Raw genomic sequence first — 15,998 nt, 5'->3', positions numbered from 1 at the left:
GGCATAGATTTTATATGTGAGTTTGAAGAATTCACATACCCTATGCTAGAAATGGCCTAATGTAATTACAGACGTGCTGGGCTTCACTGATTTTGTGAAGGAAGGAAGTTCTTTGTTCCCTTAATAACAACTAAGGTAGTTACAGTTTGAGGATTTAAAAAACCATAGTCATATGCATGTATCAGTGCAAGTATTGATACACAGAAAAGTGAAGCACTGTGCCTGGAATCTCAGAGAGGGATTGCATAAAGGTACTGTTTCTGTTCCAACATAACTTCTAAGCTGGCAAATGAGAATTCGGAGACAGAGTTGAAAAGTAAGATGAAGATTTTATGCATAAGTTATCTAAGAACCTATTGAGAAATAGGTGGCGCTGCTAGAGTTCTTTCGTTTGTTTGTTTTTTAATTTGAAGACCACTGTGTTGAAGCCACCAATTAGATTATTCAACAGCAGTAGAATCCCAGAAGTTCCTTATGCAGAACTTGCACTCTGCATCACTTGATGAGTAGTTCTACACTAAACTTCCAGTACAGAATATCCCCTAAGTGTTTCTGAAATACTGAGATTGTAATAGATTTGGAATTACATTGTTCCAGTTGACTGTTCCAGTTGATTGATTTAATTGACCAAAAAGCATCAACGGCAGTTAAGTATGTTCTTAGACGCTTCTTTAAAGCAACGAGAGAGCGCTTTACTAGTGCAGTTTTTGTGACACACCTACTCTCAGCTACATCACTTTACAGGATGGGGAGGTATTGCCATTTGGTGGGAAGTTTGAGGGTAAGGTACCTTCAGTACAGAAGATCCTGTTATGCTTGAAATTAATACAAGTGCCCTCAGATCAACTGACAGATAAAAACAAGGTGAGAACCAGGACTGTAGGTAGGGCCTCTTCTCTCCCTTCTGCTCCCACGCCTTTCCCTCCTTCTCTGAAGAACAGGTGAGAGCAGATGTCGAGGTGGCAGAACTGCAGGGATGCTTACTTTAAATGGTTAAAGGATCAGGATTTTGAGTATGGTTTTGTTGAGGGAACTCGATATTTTGGGGCCTCGATCATTTATTTTGCCACTTTTCTGAAATCAAGATGAATTTAGGTACTGAAACTTATGTATTTGTTAACCAGAAGACATAATTTAGTTGTTTCTTACATGGAAAGGTACAGTGTCAACAGCACATTTGCATTTTGATACTTGAACAGCTAAAAAAAAATAAAGCTAAAGGGAGAGGGGTGGGCAGGTGTAAAAGAGTTTGGATCTTCCTGCAGTGGTGTTTTTGGAATCTACAGCAGTGCTGATCTTTTCCATTCAAAGAAGGGTTCATTTTGGATATTGTGATGAATTTTGTAGGCCTTGTTTATAGGTAAATGAGCTGTTTAACATATCAAGTGGAGGAAGAACAGTTTGTTTTTTTCTTTTGGTCTAGGTTGACTTCAGCCATAGTAAAAGTATTTCCTCCTTGGAGATAAAATTTTAGATTATAGGAATATTTGCAATTCCTTAAAAATTATAATTATATAAATCTTTAATTTTTTTCTGTTCTGCATGTCTTTTCTGCTCGTTAGTGCTTACCATTTATTGCAATTTTTATTTCATTATTGCAGTTCTAATAAGAATAACCTCGTTACTGTAATGATAGTAAATACTAAGGTGCCTTGAGGACTGGAACTATTCCCAAGATAATGAAGCTTTAACCCTATTTTTGTTACAAACTTAGCATTTTGGTAGAACTGTATTTTAAGTCATACCCGGGATTCTTGGAGTGTTGTACCTAACGCGTGGCCGTGAAGTCAGAACGTAGAGGGAGCTGCTGCGTCCTTGGGGACCGAGGGGAGGAGACTGAGAGGGTTGCCAGGAAGTGGGGGGCGAGGTTCAGCAGAGAGCAGCTGGGAGCAGCGGTGAGAGATTAGCCAGCTCCAAGACCCAGGAGCCGACGTTTTGACCAAGAGGAGGTTTCAGAGGTCACCCCATCTAGTGCCTTTCAAACTGTTGGAACAGCCCCTGGCTTTGGGCCTGGAGGGGAAAGTCACAGAGGCTCCTGATCGAGACCTGGCATCATCCTGTGCAGTTCTGCTTCCTGGAACATCTGTTTTACGTGTTGAGATTACATTTGAGAAATAGGTTGAGCTGCTAGAGTTTTTTTGTTTGTTTGTTTTTTTAATTTGAAGACCATTGTGTTGAAGCCACCAATTAGATTATTCGACAGCAGTAGAATCCCAGTTTTGTAGGGGAGGAAGCAGGCACAGGAAACTTCTGAGATTACCAGCTCCTCAGGCTCCTGCCTAAAGCGCCACGTGGCGTGGACATATATACACTACCAAACGTAAAACAGATCGCTAGTGGGAAGCAGCCGCATAGCACAGGGAGATCAGCTCCGTGCTTTGTGACCACCTAGAGGGGTGGGATAGGGAGGGTGGGAGGGAGGGAGATGCAAGAGGGAAGAGATATGGGAACATAAGTATATGTATAACTGATTTCACTTTGTTATAAAGCAGAAACTAACACAACATTGTAAAGCAATTATACTCCAATAAAGATGTTAAGAAAATAAAAAAATAAAAAAATAAAGTGCCACGTGGGCTCTAGAAGTTGAGGGAGATAACGGAATAGTTGTGGTTTTCAGAGTTCTGATACAAGGATAGGTGAAACTGTTCATACCAAATCTAGTACCTGCTGTTTTACATGAGAATTAGGTTACTTACATTTTATATGGTTTTAGTTAACTGCAAATTCAGATGCTATTGAATTAGATAGGAAGAACAGATTGTATTTTCAAAGGATTAAGGCTTTGCTTTCTCTGTAATCTATTATTTATTTTGCATACTAGATTCAAGGTAAAATATGGAACCAGAATCAAAATATGTAATTGAAAAATGGCAATTAAAATGTCATTACCTGGCCTCTTGTTTCCCCTCATTTGATATACCAGCTATTTTGGAGGTGAACTGGAGGATTATGTCTTATGCTTTGATGTGGTACACATTTTAATATCTACAATGGTTTCAATTCTTTATTTTGTTCAAAAACTGGTTTCTTAATTTCATGATTAATGTTGAACGAAATATCCTCTATTAAAAATTTTCTATGATTTTCAAATTGGCTAATGTCCTTATACTAGGATCCTGATCATTTGAGCTGCATTTGTTTGCTAGTTCTTAATCTATTTTCATTAGCTGGCAGTGTTGTGAGAAAAGGCCCCACGGGAAGAACAGAATTAGCTTAGTAATTTTGCTCATTCATCCATGTGTATGTAGCACGACTGTTTTCATTCCTGATGTTGCAATTGAAGTGGATCTGAAGCGAATAATTTTCATAACCTTTTGAGTAAGTCTATATCTCCTGTCACTCTGAAGCCTTTTTTGTATATCTGTTTTCTTCCAGGTGAGGAATTTTAAATTGGAACAGGAACAAGAAAAAAACAAAATTTTGTCAGAAGCGCTGGCGACTCTAGCCACTGAACATCATGAATTAGAGCAGTCTCTGGTTAAAGGCTCCCCACCTCTCAGCATCCTTAGTGAGGACGAGTTCTATGATGCGCTGTCAGGTAATTCTAGAACCCTGCCGTCTGTGTTGTTGGTAATTCACAGTTGACCACCTAAATGTCTTCTTAGGGTGGATGTCACCTTGAGTTGCCTGAAATAAACAGATGGAAATGTATCACTTCAGCTCCCCAGATGACCTACTTTTTGTGTGACATTATTAAGGCAGAAGCCCAAAAGTTTGAAATGAAAGTCATCACTGAGTCTGCCTTTGTTGACGGCGTATGCTGTGCTGGGGCCAGAGTGCCGTGAATCTGGTTTGTTCCTTTATTCGATGACTGTTAAGTACCTCCTGGTGCAAAGTGCTATTATATGTTAAAGGATAGAGAGATGGATAGTTTCTATTCTCAGAGAGGTCTAAGAGTAAAGGACACAGGTAAGAAACAGTTGGTTACAGTATGGTATGCTGTGTGCCAAAGGAGAGGTGAGACATGGTGTAGCTGGAACAGAGAAAAAGGAAGAGCTTAACTTGGCCTCAGAGCTACATGCCTCAGAGCAGCCTAGCATACTGGCAGCGAGCAGGGACTCCAGAGTCACATTCCCTGAATTGGAATCCTGCCTCTGACACTGGTCAGCTGTGCGACCGTGGGCAAGTTCCATGACCTTTCTGGTTCTCAGCTTTCACATATTTAAAATGGGGATAATTATAGTTTCCATTTCAGTGGGTTGAGTCAGGATTAAGTGGGTTCATCTGTGTAAGTAGTGTTTAGGACAGTGCCTGACAGGTACCACGTGTTCAAACAGTGGGAGATGTGTGTGGAGAGGTGAGAATGACTTTTGAGAGGAGGTACTGCTAAGTAGTTTTGATTTTTTTAGGAACTTCCTTCAGAATTTTGAGGTACATGTGGGCGGGGTCATGGAAGGAAACCTGGGAGGGGGTGGTTGGAGATCAGCGAGATGGAAAACAATTCTTTTATGCGAAGAAATTATGTGCTTGTCTAAGTAGATGAACATATACAATTATTGGGTCTCACAAAACTGGACCATGGAAGCAGGAGACCTCAGTGGATATGGAGTTAAAGGGTCAAATTAATGATAGGAAATGAAAAGAAGCACAGAGAGAGGTTGTAGAAATGAGAACTAAAGAAGATGAGGTTAAGGAAGTTAACGTGGTGTGATGATATAGGACAAGAAAAATGATGTTGGTGGATATACAGAGAAGAGATTCATTATAGAAGATAAACAGCACATAGGAACATTAATTTTAGAAGTGTGACATGATCAAAAGAAGCGGAAAAGCTAATTCTAATAGCCAGATTTGGGAATAATTAGAGAAAGGATTGTAATGACTATGATGATGGCAATTAGATGTGGTATTTGTGAAAATAGTGAGTCAGATTGAGATGAGAAAGTAGAGATCCGATGTGAAAGCAGTGGAATGGGTGGCAGAGGTAAAGGAAGCATTTAACCTGATTGACGGAGGAGGGAGGGGAGGGTGAAGGACACTTGAGGCTGCTGGCATTTCTTCACATCTACCCTCTGCCACGTCCAGTCCTGTTACTGCCTGTATTCCTTCTGTTTGGGGCATCCAAAAAGGAAAGCTACCGGACAGATTATTGGATTAAATGCAAAGAGGTCTGAATGTAAAAGAACCTAGACACTTCAGCTGCCCATCTTTGCTGTCCTTTTAAAAAACAAAGGAAAAAATTTAATTTTTATTTTAAAAAAGGTATTTGTTATAAATAATTCAATGTAAAAGTACGTATAGTGCCCAGTGAAAATTTCCCTTCATCCCTTACCCTAATTATGCACTCTTCCTCAGAGATTCTTATTAACAGCTTGATAGATTCTCTTCCAGACCTTTCTAAAGCATTCGCGTGGATATATGCATGTGTACGTATGGGGTTTTTAAAGAATCATGAATGGAAGTAGCTGTATAATTGTTCTAGGTCTGCTTTTTCATGTAACAGTGTATCTTGGAAATCTTTCCCATCAGTGTTACAACTCTAGCTCATTCTTTTTAAAGGTTGCATGAAAGTCAGTGATATGATTTAGCAGAGTTTTCTTAGTTATTCTCTTCTTGATAGACATTTAGCAGCTACTGTCATCTTTCTGCTTCTCAGTCATATTTTCACATTTATTTCCACAGTCGTCTCCTCTGGGAGAAGGCGATAAGAAGAACTACAGTCCCTGGGTCAGGATTGGCAAATGAATTTCATCTCAAGTGCCAATTCAGATTGGTTTGCAGTCAGTACCACCTGCTTGATGGGTTGCTGTGTTGAGAAGGATCCTGAGGCTGAGTTCAGTGCCTAGCTTAGCCAGCATGTTCCACTGTGGCTGGAGATAAGGAGCTAGAGGGACAGGTGCCTTGAGTTTGCTCGTCCCTGCCCTGAATGACCCACCTGAGTTTTATTATATTTGCCTGAACATAGTAGCTTTTCTTTGGCCACTCCTACTATTTCCTACTACAAATCTTGGGAATCATTTGGTACAGTGTAAAACTGTATTAAAATTACGAGTCAGATGCCCAGGGTTGAAGTGTTGCGCTGCTGATGACCTAGCCACGTAATTCACTGAGATCATAAAAGCCTTCATTTGGGAATGACTTCATCTTCTCACTGCAGTCTACACATTAACCTCCATTCCCATTTCCTCTTTCTCTTCTGTTACAAAAGAAGTGTCCCCTTTTCATTAAGGCCATTCCCTCCTGATTTGTTCTGGTACCCATCTCCTTGTGCCTTCTCCAGAACTTTTGTTTAGTTATTGCTTCTTTCATCTACAGTTTCTTTTTTTTTTTCCTCCCAATTTTATTGAGAAATAATTGACTTACAGCACTGCATAAGTTTAAGGTGTCCAGCATAATGATGTGACTTACACACATCATGAAATGATTATCACAAGAAGTTTAGTGACCATCCATCATCTCATATAGATACAAAATCAAAGAAATAGAAAAAAATATTTTCCTTGTGATGAGACTTCTTAGGATTTAACTTTCTTAACTTTCATGTATAACATACAGCAGTGTTGATTATATTTACCATGTTCTACATTACATCCCTAGTACTTATTTATCTTATAACTGGAAGTTTGTACCTTTTGAAACTACCTTCATCCATTCCCCCTCTCCCCACTCCCCACCTCTGGTAACCAAGAATCTCATCTTTTTCTGTGGGTTTTTTTATTTGTTTTTGAAGTATAATTGACCTGTAACACTACGTTAGTTCCTGTTACACAACATAGTTATTCAATATTTCTGTACATTTAAAAATGATCCCCATAAGTCTAGGCATCTGGAAGTTTGTACCTCTTAATCTCCCTCACCTATCTATTACAATACCACATTATCTTAAATGCTAACTTAAAATTCCTGTAATAGTTTCCTATCGCTGCCATAACAAATGACCACAAATGTAGTGGCTTAAGTAATGCAGATTCATTCTCTGAGCTCTGGAGGTCGGAAGTCCTGCAGTCAAGGTGTTGGCAGGTCTTTGTTCCCTCTAGGCTCTAGGAGAGAATCTGCCTTCTCACCTTTCTAGCTTCTAGAGACCACCTGCCTTCCTTGGCTCAAGGCCCCGTCCTCCACCTTCACAGCCAGCAGTTTGGCATCTTCCGTTCTCTCTGACTCTGACCTTCCTTCCTCCCTTTTATAAGGACCATAGCAATCACAGTGGACCCACTCAGATAATCCAGGGTAACCTCCCCATGTCAGTGGCCTTAACTCGGTCACACCTTCAGAGTCCTTTTACCGTGGAAGGTAACACATCTGCAGGTTCCACAGAGACTAGGACGGCCGTCACTGGGGGCCATTGTTCTGACTACCACAGTTGCCAAATTTATTTCTCCAGCCCTAACCTCTTGTGAGAGACTTATATACTCAGCTGTTAGCTGGATAAATAAAAGATGAATTCTTGATCTTCCTCCTAGGTCTTCTTCCTCCTTGAGTTTGCTTCATTTTAGTAAATGGCACCTCTTTCCTTTCCTAAAGATGTAAACCTGGGAGTAATTCATGGCATTCATGTGCCACCTCCATGAAACGCAGACCAGGGTCCGTCCATTCTACCTTCGCGACATACTTTGAATCCATCTATTGATATGTTCTGTTACTACAGGGTGCTGGTTAAAAGTGTAGGTGCTGCAGCTGGAAGGCTGTTGATAAGTGATGGCTCTACCAATTCCTGTACCCGTTGGGAAATGATTTCACTTTACTGTGCCTCATTTCTTCATCTGCAAGTAGGTCATAGGATTATTGGGAGGAATAAACTAATAAATATTTGTACTTAAAACAGTGCCTGGAACACTAAGGGGCTGCCCATTGTTCGCTCGCAGTACCGTCACCTGCGCTGCACCCGCTCTTGTCCAGCCTCTTAACTGGTCACTGTGCTTCCAGCCTTGCCTTATTGAGGTTCACACCGTATACACCACCCACACTGATGCTGTGTAGACAATCACATCATCGCGTTCCCCAGCCTAAGATCCTTCAGTGGCTCTTCACTGCACCTAGAGTAAAATCCAGACTCCCTAGCGGGCCTTCAAGGCTCCTGACGTGACCCACACCCTGCCTGTCCCTCGTTCGTTCACTCGCTGGGCTCCAGCCACACCGGGCCTCCTCCATCCTCACAGCGCAGCGGTGACGGAGGCTATTGGGTCAGAGGTAAGAGAGAACAAGAACAAGTATACAAACCTGTATTTCATTTAAAGCTTTTTTTAATTGCTGAATCAGAATAATAGATTAAATCAAGCCTATCCTAATATCAGTATTTAAAAGATGTGAGAAAAAGGTTTTTAAAGATACTTCTCTTAAAATATTTCTAAGTTATTTTCACGAAATGCTTAAACTGCTTTTTTAAAGTCGGTTACAACTTGTTTTACTTCCTTTAAAATTAAGTCCATGTGACTTCCTGATTTCCCTTTAAAATTTTTTTTAGATAAGCAGGATCAATGAAAATCTAATACAATGGGTGGGACAAAACTTGATATAAGCCTACAGTGTAGTGTATTTTTTTTCCAGCCCCATGGGATCTTTTGATTATTTAAATTTTTTTCCAGTATGCTCAATGACTTAAGATTTCATAAAATTCCATAAAGCAAACAGATTCTTTCTCACAATTTGGTTGAATTCCATTGTGTAACATGATTAGAAGGAACTAAATCTAACGAAGCATCACATCTTGTCCTCATTGTGTGTGTGTGTTTAAGGAATGAAATGGTTAAATCGAGTGAGGTTTCTGATATTACTACCTGTGAGTGAGCACTTCCTGGGAAAAGGGCTAAAGCTTCATGCGTGTTAAAGCAAAAGATTTAATGAGAAACTAGAGGCTAACTAGTTCTGTGGAGAAATTCCATTTAGCCAGCAAGTAAAGTACAGAAATATGTAGAAGGTACCACTTGAGGGAAGAATAAAGCAGCTCCTTCTACATGTTCCTTCCATCGTTCTGCCCTTTCCATTTCACCCTCACTTGCTGCTACCCCCTTCTCCTATCAGAGCTCTCAGATATCTCTAAATTATCAGCTCTCCTGGGTAGCCTTTCCTGACTCCCCCAGGCAGAATTAATTGTTTCTTCTTTTGTGTTTCTTCAGTTTACACCTTTTTCATAGCCCTTTGGTTATATTGTGCTTGTCTCTGTATGATGGTAGAGACCCTATCTATTTATATTCCTGAGGTACTTAGCATAGACTCAGAGTTGGTCTCTAAATGTTTGTTGAATGCAGGTTGTTGAACAAATGTCATTGATATTTCTGTCCTCCCTAAAAATATATTGGTTTTCAGTAAAGAGCACAAAAGAATCAGTAACACTTGCGAATTTCACATGGTCTGCATGCGCCACTTTGGATGCTGTGTGGAAGAGGAGGGGTGGGTGACAGAGGAGTGAGCTGGGATGAGATGTTATTAAAAGACAAAATTTGTTCTTGAGGAATTTATGATCAAGTTGGAGGTATGAGACTTGCTCCCGGTGGGGGTGGGGGGGCGGGAAATGAAAAAGTAGCTAAGGGGGAGAAAATTAAAGGTGCTTGGCTTTATGAATGTCCAGTAATTTCCTAAGGCATTATTTTTGAAACGGTTACCAGTTTTGTTACCAGTTAAATAACTTAATGGCTGTTATTCTTTAGTACTGGTCTGAGATAGCAGTTTCACTAAAATTCCTGCCTTTTGAATTTTAAAACTTCAAAATGTATTGTCTTTCTTACTGTCTCTTCATTTTCCTTTTTAGAAACATGTTGAGATCAGTTGTGCAAGAAAGGCTTTCTTGCTAGGTTTTCCTCTTAATGCTATTTTGGTTAAAATGTGCATGAATAATGCATACAAATCCAATAGTGTGGATTGGTAAAACCAGTAGAAAGTTATGTCACGAAATTGAAGCCAGCTTTAGCATTTCTCAGCAGTTGGCAAGAGTAGGTGCTCACGTCTTTTTAAATCAAAGGTTTCAGAATGGAAAGTGTTAAAATAACGACTTTGGTTTTGTCTGGAGGAGAGTAACGTAGGAAGTTATGACCCATGTGAAATAATGTTTAATCCAATAAATACAACTGGTAATAGTTGAGAAAAGAAATGACATCTCTGCTGACAGTTCACACGGAAGACGCAGGATTTGACCAAGGTGATCAGAGGTATTGGCAGGAAAGCCGAAGAGCACCGTGACCTTTTAGCAAAGGCTGCACCCTGTTCTTTATGTTTCCGAGCCCAGTGTCCTCTTCTACAGTTTAGTTTTGAAATAACCTGTACAGTTCTTATCTGGGCCTTTTCTGTGAGTCTTTACTCTTGTCTGGACCTGCCTAGGACTTGGAGATCTCGTCCTCTTCTGTATTCCCAGCACTTTTTTCTCTGGTCCTTTTTTTTTTTTTTTTTTTTTTTTTTTGACAGTTAGCCATACTGCCTTGTTCTTGCCCTTTTTGTCTTGTTACATAACTTTTTGTGTCTTTCTTCCTCATCTTCCCCCAAGCCCTGCATTTCCCTTAAGGACAGAGACCTTGTTGTCTTAACTTTTGTATTTCCTCTGTTGCCCTGTACGAAACACGTTCATTGGTTGATATGATGTGCAGCAAATTGAGTACCACAGAGTATGGCTGTTATTAAACACCTTCTGTATGTAATATGTTACAACACTCTGGAGGACATCTAAGTGGTGCCAGGGGCTCTTACTCTCGTTTTGTGTTTATAACATTAAAAAATTATCCAGCAGCTTACTCGTAGTGTATATGAATTGTAGGTGAATGTAATTTATCCTTTAGGTTTCAGGTTAATCTTTTGGGAGACTAATGTCTCCATTAAAACATTCACTGTAAAACCATGTGCATTTTGTACTATCCTTAGCATTGAGAGCATGTCCTTAACCAGACACACTTACCCAGTGCCCACTGTGTGCAGTGCTTTGCCAGGCATGGCACTACCAAGGGAAACAAGATCCAGTCCCTGAATCAGGGTTTCGTAGTCAGTCCAGGGGAAGAGGCTGAGCATGGAAAGATGGGCACAATGTGATGTGAAAAGGGTCTGGGCCTCCAGCCCACCGGAGCTACTCACTCCCGAGATCAGCCCCTGGAGTTTGCCGTTCTCCATGACTATATCTACGCCGTCATCTCAGTTTTATACATCCTGCAATCTAACCACTGTCTCCTGTCGTTCAACCCATTCTCTTAAAAACCCTGATCCCAACATTTCTTTGACCAACCACAGTGTCTTCTCCATGTTTTCACTGTTCCTCCCTCCACTTGTGTCCTCATTCCCTCCTTACCAGCTCAGATGGCGTGGGCTGTCATAGAATCACCCCCCTGCCTTTCTCTCCCTGCACTGTGCTCACCCAGCGCATCCCTCCCCTCCTTCCGGACCTGTCCTCAGGTGACTGGCCACGCTGGCAGCTCTTGCTTGAGACTCACAGCTGTTTAATTGCTGTGGTGCCCTTTTGCTGCCCAGCAGTCCTACTCCATTTCTCTAGTCAGTTCCTTTTACCTGCTTATTTCATACTTTTCTCCCTTAAAATTTCTAATACCTTCATCCTCTGTCCTGCTCCATCGGAGGACATTATTTATGTCACTGAGAAACTCCTCATGTTTCCACTCACTCACCTGGCTGTGTACATGTGTGGACATATTCTGCTTTCTCTACATCGAAGAATGTTATGTCCCTAACTGACGCCAACCCCTCCGTATGTGCCTGGGATCCCAATGCCTCTGACCTACATCAGGACATTAATGTAGCTCCTTCTCTCTCCCAGGTAATCAGTTATTCCTGATGCCCATCAGCTATCTTATCTTTCAGAATACAAATACCTTTGATCCACATCACTTTCCTCTCCTAGAATTCTTTCTTGAACAGCCTCTATTTATGTTTATTCTCACGATTCCCCTGCAGCCGCTCTTGACTAAATCACCACTGTCACATACTCAGCTGCCTAATTGAGTGGTCCTCTCTCCGTTCGCATCTTTGTCGACCTTTCACCGGCACTTAAAGTTGTTGATTCCTCCTTCCTTCATGGAACACTTTCTTTACTTGGTTTCCAGAGTACCAGTCTCTTTTGATTTTACTTCTCAGTTCCCTTTGCTTGTCGTGTTGTATCCTCCTGACTTTAGACGTTCGCGTGTCTTGGGGTGCAGGCCTTGTTTTCTGCACTTGCCCTTCAGATCCTTTGTACTCGGTGTGGTCTGAGGGTCAGTAGCATCACCTTCACCTGGAAGCTTGTTGGAACTGCAGAGCTGCAGGCCCCAACTCACACCTAGAGAATAAGAATTTGCATTTTTTCAAATCCGTAGGGGCTTCATATGGACACTAAAGCTTGAGCAGCTTGCCTTGCATGACCTCATCTAGTCCCATGCCTGTGAATATTGTCCAAATTCTGCTAAGTCCAAAACTTTACGTCTCTAGACTCAGTCTTGCCCCCTGAATTTCAGACTCCTGTCTAACTATCTACTTGGCACATTCACTTAAATATCTAATGGGATCTCCAAAGTGTCTTAGAATGTCCAGAAGAGAATTCTTGATTTCTGCTCGCAAGCCTGCCCCTCCTGTGGTCCATATTTTGGTAGATGGAGGGTCTGTCTTTCAGTCCATCAACATTCACATTCAGTCCATCAACAAATTCTGTCAGCTCTACCTACAACATAGAGCAGAATCTGACCACTTCTCATCATTCCACTCCCACCACCCAGGCCCCCATCATCTCTCACCTGGTTTCTGACAGGGGCTTTCTGACTGGTCTCTCTGCTTGCACCCTCGTCTCCAGCAATATTTTAAATACAGCATTCAGAGTGATCGTTTCCAAACGTGAATCTGTTCATGCCAGTTCCCTGCATGGAACCCTCCAATGGCTTTGCTTCCTGGCTGGAATAAAAGCCAGAAGCCCTCGTTCTGGCCATCTGCCACCTTCTGAGATCTGCTCTGTCCTCCTCACTTACTTCCTTCCATCACTGGCCTCAATGCAAGTTCCTGGACCTGCCAAGCGTGTTCTCTTCTAGGCCTTCACTTTCCCTCTGCCTGGAGCTCTCTCATCCCAAATGTCTACAGTGCTTACTCCCCCACTTCCTTCCTTTTTCTGCTCAGAAAGACCTTCACTGTATCATTTTCTATCCTTTTTCTCTTGCCTTTAAAAAAACCCAAAAAACAAAATAAACACAGCATCTTTCACACATCATGTTCATTCATTTGTAGATCTTCTACAAGTAGAATATAAGCTCCTCAGTGAGCGAGGCCTTGTGCTTAGTGCACGGATGCATCCCAGACCCTACGCTAGCGCTAGACAGACAGAGAAGGAGGCGCTCAATACATGTTTATTGAACAAGTAAATGAATAAGCGTCACCAACTCATACGTAAGGAGTGTTACAGAAATTCAGAGGAGAGGCAGCTAACTGCTTGGGAAAGTTGGGGAGAGCATCACAGAATAAGTGATGCTTGAGGGGTGTTGTGAAGAGTCAGGAAGGAGTTCTCCAGACGGATAAGATGGTGGTCAGATATGCTTTGTGGAACAAGACAACACACGCAAAGGTAGAGAAAAATAGTTTTCAAAGACATCGTGAAAATGCACTATGGCTGAAGCAGGGGTGAGTGTATTGGATGCTGAGAAATAGTGATGGGATGAAGCCAAGAAAGTAATTTAGGGCCAGCTTGTAATGAGTCTTGTGATAAGATTCTGCTGAAGAATTTTCATTTTAGCCTGTTAAGTGGTGGGGAGCCGACAAACGTGGTTAAGTATACAGAGTGATGTCAGATTAGTATTGAATATTTTATAAAGTTTTTTTTTTAGTAAACATTGTGGAATTTTTATAATATTCTTGCATTATATTAAGAATTGGAAATTCAAAGAAAATAAGACATGGTCCCTACTTAGGAGTTTACATTCTATTAGCATATGACTATTTTAGGAGTAAAGATTGATTTGAGGTCCTAGTGTCCTAGATGAGAGGTGACAGGAATTTCCATAAAAGCAACTTAAGTGAGAATGGAAAGTTTCAGTTCCTCCCTTTATTGCTTTAATGAATACATATCCTGACCTTTGTTCCTCAAGGAAGCCTGGTTGACTTTCTTGACTTGATCAAATCCCTGCTGTAGGCTCCCCATGCATCATAGTCCCATAGCATTTCCTGTGGTTGAAATTTTGTATGCTTATGTTTTTTTGTCGGTCCTGCCACTCAACCAGACTGTAAATCCCTTAAGGAACTTTGCATCCCTAGCAACTTGCATAGACTTTGGCACCTGTTAGGAGTTCAGATATTTGAGTGAATAAAATTTGGGGATACATTTTAAAGGCTACATTGACTGAACTTGAAGACCAGTTGGCTGTGGCAGATAATGATGTTCGGAGGATTTCCACCTATTTACTGAAAAGTCTCACTTTGGCCCAAAGCATCTCAAACTCCGTATAGTGGAAAATGGACTTGTCATCTTGATCTGCCCCCTTGTATATGCCCTGTCTTGGCTAATGGCATCATCATCTACCCACCATGCAAACTACAGATGTGAAAGTCATCTCTTACCCCCTTGCCTCACACCCTCCCCATATCTAAGTATGTAGTTGTCTTCTTCTTTCTGCCTATTTTCTGCCCCAGTGTTCACTATCAGTGCCTTAGGTCAACTTCTGAGCCCACAGACTTTGTCTTCCCGCTTCTGGTCATTGTCGCTGCCAGCCCACCTTCTGCATCGCATGTTGTCAGGTGTGGTGGGCAGGAAAATGGTCCCCCAAAGATACATTCACCTACCCATCCCAGTAACCTGTAACCTTTTCTTGGAAAAAAAGATCTTTGCAAATGGGATTAAGTTAAGGATTTTGAGGTGAGATCATCATGGATTATCTGGGTGGGACCTAAGTGCTGTCACAAGTATCCTTATAAGAGAAAGGTAGAGGGAGATTAGACCCACAGAGGAGAAGGCAATGTGAGGATGGAGGCAGAGATTAGAGTGATGTGGCCACAAGCCCAGGAATGCTGGCAGCCACCAGAGGCAAGAGGCAAGGAATGGACTTTCCCTAGAGCCTTCAGAGGGATGGTGGTCCTGCAAACGCTTTGGTTTTCTTTCATTGAAACTGATTTTAGAGTTCTGGCCTCCAGAGTTATGAAAGACTAAAATTTTGTTGTTTTAAGCCACCAAGTTATGCTAATTGTTACAGTGGCCATGGGACACTGATGCGTCAGAGTTATCTGTAAAGTCTAAAATGGATCTTATCACTCCCTGGCAAAACATCCAAAGACTTTCCATTACTACAGATTCAGTATAAACTCTGTAATCTGACCCACGTTTAAGCTTCATCTCTGATGACCACATCTTTTCCCTCTGGCTACTCTCCTCTCTAGCTATGCCAGATATTCTTAGACACACACCTTGTTCTTTCAGGCCGTGGGACTGTTGCTCTTCCCCTTACAGCTGGTATTCTCTTTTCCTGCCTTAAATTCTTAGTCGTCGTTACAGCTCAGATGTCATCTCTGCCTGGAAAGTTTGCCTGGAAACTTATCCTGGTTCCCCTAAGAGTGACTTCTTCAAGTATTCCCACAGTTTGTATAAACATATGTTTACTTGCACGTCTTCCACTAGATTAGACTTTGACTATTTGGAGGGCACCACCCATATCTCATTAATCTTTCTAAACTGTTTCAACAACGAGCCCTTTCTTTACCAGGTACATGGTAGGTATTTGGTAAGTGTTGATTTATTAAACTGAAGTCACATGAAAGAACTTTCTTTTATAACTGTGGATTATTCTATAACTGGTCTTTAGTTCTAGAATATTTTCTTTGTAGAGTGAATGCATAGGTGACCTTGAAAATGATTTTAAAGATGTCAACAAGAGAAATTGGGAAGCTCTGGATTTAGTCATCCAAAACAGATACACATAAGATTTTCGGTAGCCCACACACAATGTTTTGAATAATTCTTCATCTGCAGTTACATGTGCAGATTTTGCAAGTTGGGGAAAACAATAGTAGATTTAGTTACTTGGGGAAAAGCCAGTACTTTTAAGAAACTGTCGTAATCGACACTGTACCATTTGACTGATTGTGACCTTGCACCTCATTCAGGGAGGATATGTCTAGAATGTCTC

The 15,998-nt window shown here is 41.3% G+C and overlaps 1 protein-coding gene across 5 annotated transcripts in view; it reads left to right on the top strand.

The window, feature by feature from the left end:
- OSBPL1A (oxysterol binding protein like 1A) overlaps positions 1–15,998 on the top strand; it is a 219,869-nt gene that overhangs the window by 119,402 nt on the left and 84,469 nt on the right. For 4 of the 5 annotated variants that reach the window (XM_059895089.1, XM_059895088.1, XM_059895092.1 and 1 more), the window contains one exon: positions 3,379–3,541. The exons of the other annotated variant lie outside the window; for it this stretch is intronic. In XM_059895089.1, the coding sequence (XP_059751072.1) occupies positions 3,379–3,541 (163 nt within the window). The remainder of the gene's footprint in view (positions 1–3,378; positions 3,542–15,998) is intronic. 5 annotated transcript variants of the gene reach the window in all.

The sequence above is a fragment of the Balaenoptera ricei genome, chromosome 14 (genome assembly GCF_028023285.1).
Source record: "Balaenoptera ricei isolate mBalRic1 chromosome 14, mBalRic1.hap2, whole genome shotgun sequence".
Lineage (NCBI taxonomy): Eukaryota > Metazoa > Chordata > Mammalia > Artiodactyla > Balaenopteridae > Balaenoptera > Balaenoptera ricei.
This window is presented reverse-complemented; position numbering and strand designations above follow the sequence as displayed.